The sequence below is a fragment of the Myxocyprinus asiaticus genome, chromosome 7, assembly GCF_019703515.2.
Source record: "Myxocyprinus asiaticus isolate MX2 ecotype Aquarium Trade chromosome 7, UBuf_Myxa_2, whole genome shotgun sequence".
NCBI lineage: Eukaryota > Metazoa > Chordata > Actinopteri > Cypriniformes > Catostomidae > Myxocyprinus > Myxocyprinus asiaticus.
This window is the reverse complement of record NC_059350.1, coordinates 28447216-28462817: the sequence shown is the minus strand read 5'-3', so window position 1 is coordinate 28462817 and position 15602 is coordinate 28447216. Positions and strand designations below refer to the sequence as shown.

The following is a 15602-nucleotide window of genomic DNA, read 5'->3' as shown; positions in this document are numbered from 1 at the left end:
CCACCTCAAACAAAAATGCCAGCAGCTCTTTCAGCCTAACAAAAATCTCGCAACAGATGAACGTATGGTCAAGTCTTAAGCTCGGTCAGGATTTAAACAATACATGAAGGTCAAGCCTACTCGGTGGGGTTTTAAATTATGGGTAATTGCAACATCAGACTCGGAGTATACTCTCGACTTCAATGTTTACACAGGTAGTCATGATGAGCATGTCACTGACTTGGCCACCAAAGTAGTTGAATCATTACTGCAGCCATTCAAAAGACCAGGGCCACAATGTTTGGTTTGACAACTTTTACACATCCCCAGCTCTTATGATTAAGTTGTTAGAAATGGGAACTAATGCCTGTGGGACATGCAAGGTGAATCGTATACTGTTTCCTGCAGAATTTAAAGACATCAAAAGATGGGAACGCAAGACAGCTCGTGGGGATATGAGGTGGTGTATGATTGAGGGGAATATACTTGTAATTCAGTGGAAAGAGACGCATGCAGTTACATGCCTCTCCAATTTCCACAATGCAAATGGCTCAACCGAATTTACTAGGTTTGTAAAAAAATGATGGCGACTGGACAAAAGAAGTTGCCCTCCAGCCCACTGTTATCAGTAATTATAACAAAAACATGGGCGGTGTTGATAGGTCACACCAAATGATAAAACCCAATATATGTAGTCTATTGTGTATTCTATATATACTTTTTTCTTTTCAATATTTATCTAATTTTTATTCAATTTTAATTATTTTTTAAAGTCTTGTTGCTGTTTTTGTATTGTACTGGAAGCTCCTGTCACCAAGACAAATTCCTTGTATGTGTAAGCATACTTGGCAATAAAGCTCATTCTGATTCTGATTCTAATAGTGTTAAAACTAGCAAAGTGCGCAGAGCTCGCCGTTCACACGTCCGAACCTCGACTCCACCAAAAATATTTCTAAATTCAAATTTCAATTCAAAAGAAACAAAAATATAAATCAAAATAACAAAGTGGTCAAAATCATACCAAATCCAAACTTTACTCTATCCAACTTCTTCCACCGGTCCCTTTTGCAGTGACTTAAAAATCACTTTATGACAACAGGTAGAAAAATACCAATACAAATTAGATCATAAATACAATTGTAAGTATAAACATTATAATAGTAATAATAGAAAAATAAACCTTGACCTATAGATAGTTTAACACAAATCTCATAAATATTTGTTTCATTAAAACAGCTACAACAGTGTTCATCAGGGACATAATTTGATGTTCTGTTAACATGATGACTTTGTGCTGCAAACAGACCTGCTTTTGAAACATCTGCAATGTGCAATGACCTATTTTTCAGGGAATTAGCAATTTGTGCTTTGCACACTTCCGGTGGCACGTCTCAGCTGCGACTTGGGAACAAGGCTTTGCAGTTTGTTTGTTTTGCTGTTTTGTTTGTGTGTTGTTCACTGTGCCAAGAAATCAGCAAGATGATGAGCATTGCAGGAGTGGTGTTTTTAATGCTTATCTTGGATACATAGGGACAATGAATGGGTTATGTTCCCAATGAGTAGGGAGGAAACATGGTGCTGGTCTATGGTCATGAACTGCTGTTAGGCCTGAGGAGCAACAGAGCACCGGATCTGGGACTGCTGAGTGAAATACCGAAGGAGATTCAGCACCGTTATCGGAAGCCGAGGAAAATAGGCCAAAGAGGTGGCGTTTGCCAACATTTATGATGGAGAAATAACAGACTGCCACTGCCGTCTACTTTACTCAGCAATGTTCGCTCATTACGGAATAAGATAGAGGAGCTGCGATGGAATAAACGTGTCTGTAATGAATACCGTGAGTCCTGCCTTATGATCTAAACAGAGTAGTGGCTGCAAGGTGATGTTTCAAACTCACTGATATCACTGGATGGGTTCACCACTGTCTGGGCGGACAGGAATATTTAATCGGGTAAGACCAAAGGAGGAGGTATCTGCATATACATAAACGACAACTGGTGTAGGAATGTCACCATCAAAGAAAAGGTATGCGACCCGGACCTTGAACTATTATGTCTAAGTGTAAGACCTTTATATTTTCCCAGAGAATTTGGGAATATTATCATATGTGCTCTATATGTTCCACCAAGTGGCAATGCATCAAGGGCGGCTGTAAGGCTGGCAGATTGTGTGCATCAACAGTTACAACTAAAACCAGATAGCCCAATATTCATATTGTGTGATTTTAATCACTGCCAGTTAGAATATTCCCTTCCTGGGTTTGAACAGTATGTTAAAGTCAATACGAGGGGCAATAGAATATTGGACAAAAGTTATGATGCACTCACTGCCAGAATTAAACCACCTCATGGCAAATCGGACCATTATATCATCCAGTTAATACCAACATATCAGTCTGTTCTAAAAATAGCTAAACCTGTGTCGAAAATGTATTAAGGATAGCACTGAGGAGTTGCGAGGGTGCTTTATGTCCACGGACCTGGACGTTTTCCATTAAGATCAGGAGAAAGATGAGGACAGTATAGACTATACTGTGGAAGTGATTACAGGATATATTTACTACTGTGTGGACACTGTAATTAAAAACTATTACAATCTACAAGAATAACAAAAAATACATAATATCAGAAAAAAAAAAAAAAAAAAAAACTGTATTAGGAAAAAGAGGCAGGCTTTCTTATGACAAGGATGTGTTGGGGTTAACAGAGGTCCAGAAAGAATTAACTAAGAAATTAATGGAAGCGAAGGAATAACACAGACAACGGGTCAAAAATAACTTTTTTTTATGGTCCTATTAAAGTGCCTGACGTTGTCTTCTTCTGTTGTAGCCCTTTCGCCTCAAGGTACGACATTTACATTTATTAATTTGTAAAATCATGCTGTGCATTCTGAGATGCTATTCTGCTCACTACAATTGGAAAGAGTGGTTCATCCAAGACAGGTATTTCATTAGAGGGTAAGTTTGCTCATTTACCTGCAACAGTGGTAGATTACCTGAAAGGATTCTTGGAGTAACAGATGAAAAAAAATGCTGTTAAACAAAGACACACGCTTGAAAAAACACACTTTATTATATTTTTAAGAACAGACAAAAAATAGCCGTCAATACCAGTGACATATAAGTGAGCTATTTGTTCAGAGGCATGCAGCAGGAGCGTTACATGGAACATGTGCATGTAAGACTTATCACTCTTCTCTGTTTTAGTCATCTGAAAACTGTTTTCAAGAATAGTGTCATGGGAGATTCACGTGGCGCCATGCGGAGGTCGGACGTGTTATCGACGAGCTCTGCGCACTTTGCTAGTTTTTAATTCTTTTTATGTCATAGACCCTGCTACATGACTGTTCTATGAAGTCAACATGTCAAAGAATTCAAAATCCTCGGGCTCTGGAGATATTAAAAGACGCTTACGTGTTCAAGCTGATACCTCAGACAGGGCCGCAGACAAGGGACTCAATTTGGACAGTGCGGCGGGAGAAATTCAACACCAACTGTCCAACATTTGTAATGCTGGCGAAGGTTGTAGCAGACCTGGAGGATCTGGCTGTAAAACGTCGATCGATTACGGCGATGGAGGCGAAATTCTCTGAGTTGGTTACAAGAATAGGGGACGCCGAGAGATGGGTCGATTATCTGGATTCTTCGGAGAGGGAATTAGCTGATAATCTGCTAGCAACCAAGGCATATTTAGAACGTGTTTGGGAAAAGTTGGAAGACCTTGAAAATCGTAATCGGCGAAACAATGTCTGAACTGTTGGAATTCCTGAGCATGAGGAAGGTCGAGATATGGTAAAATTCCTAGATGAGCTCTTTCTGAATCTGCTCGATATAACAGGCCATAAGCTGGAAATTGAGCGAGCTCACAGAGTCGCGGCTCGCAGATCCACTAAGGGAGACAGGCCCCGATCAATTCTGGCCAAATTTCTGAGATCGTCCGATAAAGATCTCGTGTTACGCGAGGCGAGGAGTAAAGGAAAGCTTTCTTGGAAGAACCACAGCATTTTCTTGTTCCCAGACTTTGTGAATTAGACAAGAGAGAAACGTGATCGATTCAAGGAATGCAAGAAACTCTCACATCAATGGAAGATAGATTTTGCACTGATGTTTCTGGCCAAATTGAGAATAGATACTAAGAATGGCCGCAAAATATTTACATGCCCACAGCAAGCATTGTCTTTCATAGAGACAATGGTGTGAGTAAGCCATTTGGTGTTTCTCATGTTGCCCCCAAGTGAGCTTGTCTTGCTGAACACACACTTGACTGTCTGAGGAAGCTGGGCGCCATTTTGTTTCCTTTTGTGCTGGTTCCGCCTTATGGCTGGAGTCTGTTTCGTGTAGTAACACTCCTTCAAGAATCTCTTGCATCGAAGGAGGATCGCTTTTGCACTGATATTTCCGGTCAGATTGAGAATAGATACTAAGGATAGCCACAAAATATTTACATGCCCACAACAAGCGATGTCTTTCATAAAATCAATGGACTGAGGAAGTCATGGTGTGTTTCTCAGGTTGCTCCCAAGTGAGATTGTCTCGCTGAACATACACTTGACCGTCCGAGGAAGCTGGGCGCCTTTCTTGTTTCTTTTTGTGCAGGTTCCGCCTAGTGGCTGGAGTTTGTATTGTGGAATAATGCTACTTCGGGACAGTTGTGGATGAATCTGCTCATTCCTTGTGCTTATGTCTCCTATTAGCTGGAGTTTGTTTTGTGGAGTATTTTTTGCAGGACATTGGAAGGATTAGGTCATATGCTGCACTTATGAAACAGCCGGCTCACTGAACATTCGTTTGACTGCCCGAGGAAACTGAATGGTGTTTGAGTTTGTTTTGTGGAATAATACTCCTTTGGGACATTTGTGAATGCATCTTCGTATTCTTTGTGTTTATTCTGCCTATTGGCTGGAGTTTGTTTTATAGATTATTTTCTGTTGTGTAACTCTGTCTCATAAAATTTGTACAGAAGCACCGGACTTGAGCAATCCGATGGCAAAGTTGTCGTGGGAACTCTCGTAGGCGTACATGGACTGTTTGAGTTTAGAGGGATGGACGCCGGTTGGCGATGTCGTGCGCAGGGTTAATGCGCATGTTTTTCTTTTTTCTGTTTGTTTGGTTCGGGGGGAAGTTCGGGGTTTCACTGTTGTACTAATGTTGGAATGTGGTCTTTATAATTTTATTTTTGACACACAATCTATTTTTTCCTCATATGTTAAAATCTCAAATGTTAATATGAGTGGATTGTCTCTCTCCACGTGGAATGCGAATGGGTTGGGGCACCCCATAAAAAGAAGGAAGATTATTTATTTTCTTAAACATAAGAAATATGATATAGTGTTTCTTCAAGAAACACTTTTTTCCCCGCAGGAAGCTGAAAAATTTGGGCAGATATGGGGTGGATATGTTTTCTTTAGTGCTGGCTCAAATAAGAGTAGGGGAGTTATTATATTGATTAGTAAACATCTACAATTGAAATGTCTCAAACAGAGTAAAGATAAATTAGGAAGAGTCATAATTGTTTTAGCAGAAATTCAGGGGCAAAGTCTTAATTTGGCTAATATTTACGCAGCTAACACTCATGATCAGGGCTTTTTTATAGATCTTGAAGGGATGTTGCAAGCCGCTGGCACCCCTCATGATATAATATTGGGAGGAGACTTTAATCTTTTGATGGACTCAGTCCTTGGTCAATTGGTCTAGTGAAGCAAAAGTGTGCAAGCTCCCTAGAGCAACACTGACGCTTCACAGGATGTGTAAAAACCATGGTCTTACAGATATATTTGGAGACTTTTAAACCCACTTGGGAGGGAATATACATTTTTTCATCAGTCCATAAGATTTATTCTAGAATAGAATCATCTGTTGTCGATTGTTCAGTTGGAAACATCTTAGTCTCAGATCACGCCCTGGAGAGTTTAGAGTTGTTGCCACATATGGAGAAAAGGAAATAATATAGTTGGCGCTTTAATGTATCCCTTTTGCAAAATTCTGATTTCCAACAAATGTTAAAGGCTGAAATCAATGTTTATATGGAGACCAACTGGTCCTCAGTATCCTCTGTGGGCATGGCTTGGGAGGCACTTAAGATGGTTCTTAGGGGTCGGATCATACAGTATGCCTCATTCATCAAAAAATCCAAAGCACAAGAACTCATGGAGTTGGAAGGGAATATTAAAAGTGCCGAGGCAGAGCTGAAGTGCCGAATGTCATCAGAGAATTGACCTGACTGAAATACAGATATAATACTATTTTGTTGCGGAAGGTGTAGTTTTGGTTATTCAGGGCAAGACAGTCATACTTTGAGTTGGGAGACAAAGCAGGGAAGCTTTTTGCTAGATATATATAAAGCAGAGAGAGTTTTTACCATTCCCTCAGTGAAATCTGCTGGTGGTAAGATATTTACCTCGGCCATTGATATTAATAATGCTTTTAAAGAATTCTATCTTGATCTCTATACTGCCCTACAAAGGCAAAAGACCTTAACTCGCTAGAGTGTGGAACTGAGAAAAATGACTTTAAAGTTTTTTTAGTTGTCCAGCCAAATGTATTATAGGTAGGACACTGAAAATCTGGTAATTAGATGTTTTAGTAATGAAATTTATCTACATAAAAAAATCTTGAGCTCAAACTTTACTTTTGACCCCTATTTTGAAGTTACTGTACTCTGCCTTTGTATTGTCTGCAAAAAGTGAGAATTCACGCCAAGGCAAAAGGCAGTAACTTCCACATTATCAATATTTTGTTGCTGATCACTATTTACAAAATCATTATAGTAACACCTGTATAAAATCTAGTGATCATGGCATTTATTTTGGATGATTTACAATTACTTATAGCCATGTACTTATTGCTATCCTGTGCTTTGGTTGTATTCTGATGGCATTTTTAATACATTAGACATGACACATACCTCCACAGCGGTAAAGAATATCTTCAATTGGTGTGCAGCAAAACTAACAGGTTGACTGCAGATAGGTGACACTTAATTATATGAATAAATACAAGATAAGCATATTTCTAATGAGTAAACATAATTTAATTAAATATGGAATGCAAAGATATAACAAATCATGTACAAATTTAAAATGCATGGATTGGAATAAGAGATAATAAATACAGCCACAGGCCTACAAGTTAGTGCCACAGCTGGTTAATCAAGGGTTAAATTTAGCTACCATGCTCCAGCTCTCTGACTGGTGGACTGGACTGGCCAATCTCAAAGGCTATAATATAGAGTATGTGACTATATTTATTGTTTTTCTGAATCTGACCGTAACTGACATCCAGACAAAAAGTTATACATGTGGTTGGATACCATTTTGAAACCAATTTATTTATTGCAGTGTTCACTAACATAGAAGGATACAAGACATAAGTTAGCCTAAGTGCTTTTACATCGAATTGAATGAAAGTAGTCTAGCCTAAAAGATCGACTTGTGGATTGATCTAAACGCCAGCAAGTAGGAATAATGCTCAGAAATCAGAATGCTTGTGGATTGTTGTGGATTAAACATCTGCGATGACGTTCATTGCCATGGATTTTATCGGGTTACCAGAAAAGGTAGGACAGATTTAATTGCGAACTGTTACTACTGATTTTATGTGTGATCATGCTACATGCTACACTGTCATGGCATTCAAGTCCACACTCGTGCAACTAGTGGGCAGACCCAGACTCACTGACACTGATGTTGACAGCAGTCACTGATATAGGCTGGCACTGACTGAATAATCTGCATTATGAAAAAAAACAAAAAACTTTGAGAATATTTACGATTACTTATTGCTGGCAAGTTATCCAGTCTCTGCTTGTTTACAGTGCTTTGTTATATGGAGCAGTTTGGTACCTATTCATTGGATAGCCGAGTAGCCTATTTATGCTATAGGCTGCTAGCTAGCTAAATGAAGTAGATTGCAATCTATCTATCTAATTAGTTTGTCTAATGCATCTTTTGTGTTACACACTTTCTTACCTTGACCTTTATGTCGGCATTTCAAAGCCATCTCAACCATCATTTTCCCTTAAACGCTATAGAAAACACTCAACAATATTTGTTTACTACACTTTTATTCAGGTATCGTGTGTGTCAGATTGCTTCAATGACAGATGTATGACAGTACACAGGCTACACCGTAATTTAAACGTGGTAAACTTTAATGTAAAAACAAAGGCAGAGTACAGTAACTCCATGCCGGCACAGTAACTTCATTTTGAACCACGGCTAAACAAAGGCAGAGTACCCTAACTCAATTTGAGCGTTCCAAAACAAAGTCAGAGAGCAGTAATTTGGAGTTACGGAGTTCTGCCTTGGTTTCTCTTGGGCTTTTGGAAGTTACTGTTAAGACAACCCATTATTTTCTCGAAAAAACAACGGAATTGACTCAAGATAATTATCCACATGATAAAGGAGGTCTTGAAAGTCTCAAAAATATCAATAACTCATTTTCGACCAAAAACGAAGTTACGGCCTTTTGCCTTTGCACGGCAGTATAGTTCCACGTCTTGGTCTACTGATGAGGATATTAGAAATTTTGTGGAACCATTAGAACTCCCTACACTGACGACGGAGCAAAAAAATTCTCTCGATTCTAAGATAACCTTGGAGGAGCATGGCGAGGTAATTAAGGCCTTGCCTACAGGCAAGGCTCTGGGGCCAGATGGCTTTGCCGCTGAGTTTTTCAAATCTTATGCTACAGAACTGGCTCCACTTTTGCTAGAAGTTTATACTGAATTGTTAAAGAATGGAAAGCTTCCGCCAACCATGACACAAGCCCGGATCAGTCTGATTCTTAAAAAAGACAAAGATCCAAGCGAGTGCAAGAGTTACCGTCAAATTTCCCTGATCCAGCTAGACGTTAAAATATTGTCAAAAATTTTGGCTAACCGATTAAGTAAAGTTATGACATCTCTTATACATATAGATCAGGTGGGGTTTATTCGGGGCCACAGCTCTTCTGACAACATTAGGCATCTCATCAATATTAATGTAGTCAGTGGTGAATGATCAGACTCCGGTCGAGGCCATCTCACTTGATGCTGAAAAGGTGTTTGATATGGTAGAATGGGATTATCTTTTTAAGCTTTTGGAAATATACATGTTCAGGAATACTTTTATTGGATGGATTAAGTTACTTTATATACATCCGGTAGCGGCGGTACAAACAAAGGGATTCATTTCAGATTATTTTACACTGATAGGGGCACCCAGCAGGGTTGCCCTTTTTCCCCATTATTGTTCTGTCTTGCCCTGGAACCACTAGCAGCCACGATGATTTTCCAGGAGTGGTGGCGGAAGGTGTGGTGCATAAGCTTTTGCTTTATGCAGATGATATTTTATTATTTGTCTCCGACCCCACTAGATCTATGCCTTGCCTCCACAGAATTTTTAATTCCTTTTCTAAGTTCTCGGGATACAGAGTCAATTGGTCTAAACCCGAAGCTTTGGCACTGACAGCGTACTGCCCAGTAATGCCGTTCCAGTCGGGCGCCTTCCAGTGGCCCAAACAGGGCATTAAGTATTTGGGCATTTTATTCCCAGCAAAATTTGTCTGATTTAGTTAAGAGTTAATTTCGATCCCTTAATAAAAAGGTTTTCGAGTGATGTGGGCAGGTGGGCTTCATTACATTTATCTATGATTGGGAAGGTTTATGTTATTAAAATGAATTGTATTCCAAAATTTAACTACCTGTTACAATTTCTCCCTGTAGATGTCCCCCTCTCTTATTTCAAGCAATTTGATAGCATAGCGAAGTCCATAGTAAGCGTCCCAGATTACATTTCAGTAAGTTACATAGGCCGATTGACAAAGGTGGGCTAGGCCTCCCCAAGATTTTGTTTTATTATTATGCGTTCGGTCTCATTTGGCTCATTGGTCGCTTCCACCTGAAAGAGCCCCTCCCTAGTTTTGTATTGAACAGGAAGTTCTTGCCCCTATTTTGCCACTGCAAAGCCCTTCTATCAAACTAATCGGAGAAGTTAAGTTACACCCTGTTATCTCGCATTTGCACTCGGTATGGACAAAAGTGTCCAGAGTGTTTAATTCAGACATTTATTTAAATGTTGCCTCGAGCATATGGCTGAACCCTAAATTATGTATTAATAAGTCCCCTTTCTGCTGGTCAGACTGGATTGTGAGGGGGTTTACTACACTCAGTGACCTATATGAGAGTGGAGTATTGAGATCTTTTGAAAATTTGGTTCAACATTTTGGGATTCCCAGATCTCAATTCTATAGGTATTTACAGCTGCATCACCTGCTCTGTACTGTTTTTGGGAGTAGCAGACACACCCTAAAGTGGCAGATACTCTGGGAGAGGTGATTACTGCTTTTGGAAAAGGTCATGAGGCATCAGTGTATTACTCCCTGCTAATTCAGAGTCTGGGGGACGGAGCTTTAACTTCTCTCAAGAGATTACGGGAGAAAGATTTAAACTTGGTATTGGAGGAGGGAGTGTGGGCTAGGATTCTAAAAAACATCAAGTCTGCATCTAGACATGCAAGGGTGCACCTTAAGCAATTTAAGATTTTACATCGATTTTATTGGACCCCCTCTAGATTGTATAGGCTTGGTGATGCCAATCAGAAGATGGAGACACAACCCATGTTTTTGGGGGGTGTGGGAAGATCCAAGAATTTTGGTTGAAGGTACAGAGTTTTGTGTGTGACGTGTTGAGTACTCAAATTTAGTTTTGCCCCAGACTCTGTATTTTGGGAGATGGGGTGGTCATAAGAAATGGGGCAACTATTTAGTGTTTTTGGGGGACTCTAGAGGAGGGGCGGTGGAAAAAGTAAAAAGAAATAAAAGAAATGTGTTTTGCCTGCTCACTCATGTTTTCTTTAAAAATGGTACATATATTACCAATTCTCCAAGGGTATGCAAACTTTTGAGCACAACTGTATATACATATATTTGTGTGTGTGTGTGTGGATTCCTATTGACCACAGGGGTGTTCGTGAGGGGTCAGGGTGGGGTGGGTGATTGGGAGAGGTTATAGTGGGGGTTTAATGTTAAATGTGATTCATTATATATATGTTGTGGTTTTTTCTTTGTGTTAAGTCTATGAATCAATAAAAATTTTAATTGTTAAAAAAAAGAAAGAACAGTGTCGTGTATGAGAATGCTGCAAATGACCCAAGACAATCTCTGGAGGGGCTCAAAGTTTAGTTCACTTTATTTCCACGGAGCATTTCACGCTTAACAAGCATTGTGAACACAACTCTGCAGGTTCACTCAAATATATATTTGTATTAGAGAAACAAAGACAAAAGTAATTAAACCATAAAATAATACAAGAACACATTTAAAATTGAGTTCTATTTTATTTTCTTTAGGCAGCAAATACTGCATTAACGAAACGCAATACAAACACAAATATGATAAGAACAAATTTGGCAGCATTATTTTGGGAACACAAGGAAATTTATTAGGCTTATACACTGCCGTTCAAAAGTTTGGGGTCACTTACTCATTCTTTATTATTATTTTTTCTTCACATTTTAGAATAATAGTGAAGTCATCAAAACTATGGAATAACAGAAATGGAATTATGGGAATTATGCTGTGACTAAAAAAATCCAAAATAAATAAAAAATGTGTTATATTTTAGCATCTTCATAATAGCCATTCTTTGCTTAGAATTTGCAGAAACGTACTCTTGGCATTTTCTCAACCAACTTCTTGAGGTATCACACTGAGATGCTTTTAAAACAGTATTAAAGGAGTTCTCATCTATGCTGGGCACTTATTGGCTGCTTTTCTTTATTATTCGGTCCGTCATCCATTTCAAAAACTTTTTTTTTTTTTTAAATACAATTTTAGTTTTGTAATGAAATAAATATGTTGGCACAATTATATTTTTGTCTACAAAACTAATTTCAAACATTTAAGCATACGCCTCAGTAGAAACATTTCAGTCAAGTGACCCCAAACTTTTGAACGGCAGTGTACATAAAATAAAAACTGGTGTTTTCTATTTGTTTAAGCACAGACTAAGTGAAGTAACAAACAGTTTTAGCTGTTTTCAAAGTAGAAATTATGTGGGTTGTGTTGAACTTTCTATAGGTAATGGTTTTATTTTATTTTTTTATATTATTATAATAATTATTATTATCTTTACATTTATAATTGTCTTTAGTTCTTAATTTTTAGGCTATTAGTAATTTCCCACCAGTTGTCATAGATGAATACTTGCATGATGGCAAATGAGGCCATTGGAGAAGGTAAATGTTTGGATTTGGGAAGGTGGTTATAAAAGTCTTTTTTGATCACTTTGTTATTTTAATTGCTTTTTTCGTTTAGTTTAAAGTGCAGTTTGATTTAGAAATATATTACGTTTTTTGTGTTTCAATAATTAAATTTTTAAGGCAAAATCAATAAAGCTAAAATATTCAACGACCCTCAGCAGGGAGGCTGACGATATAATCATATGTAGTAATATTTTTTAAGGCGATTATCGACAAAATATTTTTTACATATCGCCCAGCCCTACCTTGGTTTGCAAAGGCCTTTAGTTTGTGAAATAGTTTGTACCTATCACTTTGGGACTGAATGAAATTCAGACCACAAATCTACAAATATTTCAACTATTCCTTCAGTTTGTGTTCTGTGCATTCCTTCTGAGGAGATTATTTGAATGAGCTAACAGGCTGGTTTGCAAGCTACCTAATGATCCTCTTCCCAAGAACAGTTTAGAGTAGGCATATTAAACTAGTGGCTCATGACCAGATTACTTATTTTCTACCTCACAAAGTGACAGATGGCATTTTAAATTATCCATCAGTGTTAGTGACAGAAGTCTGTAAATGACAAAAAATGTCCTGTTCCACCGAAATCCGAATGGACTGAAGAGCAACACAAAAGCAACGAGTTCTCTGTTTATTATGTAACAAGACTGTAACCTTAGTAAAGGAGAGAGTTATGTGTATGTCACTGTATATAGTGTGTCTATGGCACTGTATGTTGATGCAAAACACTTTCCAACAGTCTTATTTATTATTAATGTAATGGGTTAGTTCTGAAAGCAATTTTTTTTTTGCTGACTTTGTATGTTTCTTTTGTCTTAAGTGGAAATATTTTACATGACAAAAACACATTAAAGCTAACATATTTTATTTATGTAGTGAACAAATAATTGGAACTTTTATCTGTAGATTTGAGCTTTTTGTTAACCAAAAATTATGGCTTGGCCTGAATGCCCTGAAGGATTCTTCCATCTGGCCCATTAGTTGATAAAGTTGAATAGCCCTGGTTTAGACAAATAATAGCTCTAAAACTTACCTAGGAGAGACCCTACTTAAAAATCAAAACATTTGTATGAGGAACACAAAGCAAGATCCTGGCTAGAAAATTGGCACTATATTCACAACAATTAAAACAAATACCTGATCGAAAAGCTGCTTGCCAGTGGTGTTGGGTTGGATGGCAAACTCCAGTTCCGCATCCATTGTAGTTACACGGACATTTATCTGTGAAACAGAAACAAATTATAAATAATAACAATTTAAACCCATGTCAGTCAAAAGATATGGATCATCACTTTTTCAAAACACCTTCTTTCTACAAATAACCGAAAAAGATTTGGATCAGAGTTTCCACTAAGTAAATTTGGTGCCAGTCAACGTGTCCAGGAATGATTCATTTTGTTGGACAAATAGTAAAAAAATCTGTTCATCTGTTCTCATTGCAATGTTTATTTTGCACTGTAACGTAGTAGACTTTACGCTGTGGCAATAACATTTCCCATCATTTACAATATTTTTCAAACACTGACAGATAATTTCAAATGATGTCTGCTGTTTTGACAGGTAAAATAAGAGGGAAAAAACGTGTGTGTGTGTGTGTGTGTGTGTGTGTGAGAGAGAGAGAGAGAGAGAGAGAGAGGCCCTGTTTACACCTGTTATTGCGTCAGGGTGATCCAATCACGTGGTCAGACGGGACACATTGCTGTTTATACCTGGTCGCTTAAATGCGTCCCTGTAACCATTTGCGTTCGTATTTCGAGGGGAGGGTCTCTGATTTCATGATGACATACATCAATCACTATCTCAGTGTGTTACTGCATGATAAACTGCAACAAAGTCATTAAAATAAATGGCATATTGTTTCTCCCAGCTGCAGTTGAAATTTAATCTAAGCACAAACAACATTTCGAGCAGAATACTCTTTGTTATTTTAGTGGAGTACCTGTTTCTTAGGTGTGACAGCATGTTGATTTCAGATCCGTGAAGCTCTCATGCTTATGTAATCTCTTTTTTTAATTTTCTGATTGGACAGTTACTTCCTTTGAAGGGGTCATGACAAGAGGAATCAAATTTTCCTTGATATTTTGACATATAAGAGGTAATTCTACTATAAAAACATACCAGGGATGTGCCATCCATATAAGCAAGGTAAGCAGTGCTTACCTAACAGAAGGATGAAAAGAAAAATGACATTATTAAATATTTAAATGTAATTGTTAATATGAACTACTGTTTTCCTTCAAATTAGTCATCTTTCATCTCAGTTGAGCAGCGCAGACAGTTATTCATTTATTCGCTTTGGCGCCACCCTCAGGTACAAGCACTTTATGTTATGCTTTCTCTGATTCAAAGCATTGTTTACCACCCTTTCATTCAACACTGTATGGTCATTCAAACTGAATCACGCCCACTACTACAAATGACCATGGTAAGCATGCTTACCAAAAGGAGAGAGATGTGTATTTTGTGTTCAAGTAAAGGTAGGTCAAAATATTATTAAAAATCTGTTACTGATACTAGGTCATAGATACTAGGTCATTGTATCTGGTTAGTCTGAGGCTATGAAGTACTGATCTGGCAATCATGTCCGTCTTGTGTTATGATCTGTCTGTTTTATAGTTATAACATTAGGGTGCAGTGTCTGTTTAAAAAATATATATTAATGGATGTAGACTGCCAGTGGTTCTGAACTGTGGGAAGAGTGACGTGTGAGTGAGGCCTATGATGTTGAAACATATAGCCTGCTAGTAACTGGCAATCTTTTCTTTTTTTTGTTGTATGTCAAAACAAGCTCTGCTGGCACTATGGTTCATTGTATGATTTAATGGACATAAACATGCTTGCTTAATATATGACAATCTTTAATTTGTGTAATATGAGCAATATTAATGTCCTGAATTTAAAACAATTTGGTCATGAAGTTCGCAACTGTGACATAATTGTTTCCATTGACTGGTGGGTTCTAAGGCAACAATTTACGTCTATAACATTTCTGCGACATTACATTCACCCGTACAATGTGTTTTGGGCGCAGCATTTAATAATGTGTATTAAAAATCTTTGATGCTTGCCCAGTCTCAAAGCCCACGGCACGTGCCTTAAGTCTGAGAACTCAAAACTTCCTCCTCAGTAGATAAAGGGCATTTATTTAAACCAAGCTGCAAAAATGGCTTGTTTAGAATTTGTGGATTTTGTGATGTGACAAGGACCAATACATCAGCAAAAGACTGCCTCTACAGCAAGACATCAATGCCCACATTTTCACAATCAGCGATGTGTGCCACGTTTCAGCAAATTTTAAAGACATGTCTGTTCTGCCCTATTCAACTACTTATCCACTGGCTGAAATGAGTGTAATATGTTGTAGGCATGTCGTATGTAAACAGACA

General features: G+C 38.1%; 1 protein-coding gene and 1 long non-coding RNA gene across 7 annotated transcripts in view; one reads left to right on the top strand and one right to left on the bottom strand.

Moving 5' to 3' along the window:
* The window catches only part of LOC127443695 (radixin), a 280821-nt gene that overhangs the window by 183195 nt on the left and 82024 nt on the right, over positions 1–15602 (bottom strand). For all 6 annotated transcript variants that reach the window (XM_051702493.1, XM_051702492.1, XM_051702494.1 and 3 more), the window contains one exon: positions 13354–13437. In XM_051702493.1, coding sequence (XP_051558453.1) covers positions 13354–13416 — 63 coding nt within the window. In that variant the 5' untranslated portion in view covers positions 13417–13437. The remainder of the gene's footprint in view (positions 1–13353; positions 13438–15602) is intronic.
* LOC127443757 (uncharacterized) overlaps positions 1–15602 on the top strand; it is a 600892-nt gene that overhangs the window by 506188 nt on the left and 79102 nt on the right. The window lies entirely within an intron of this gene.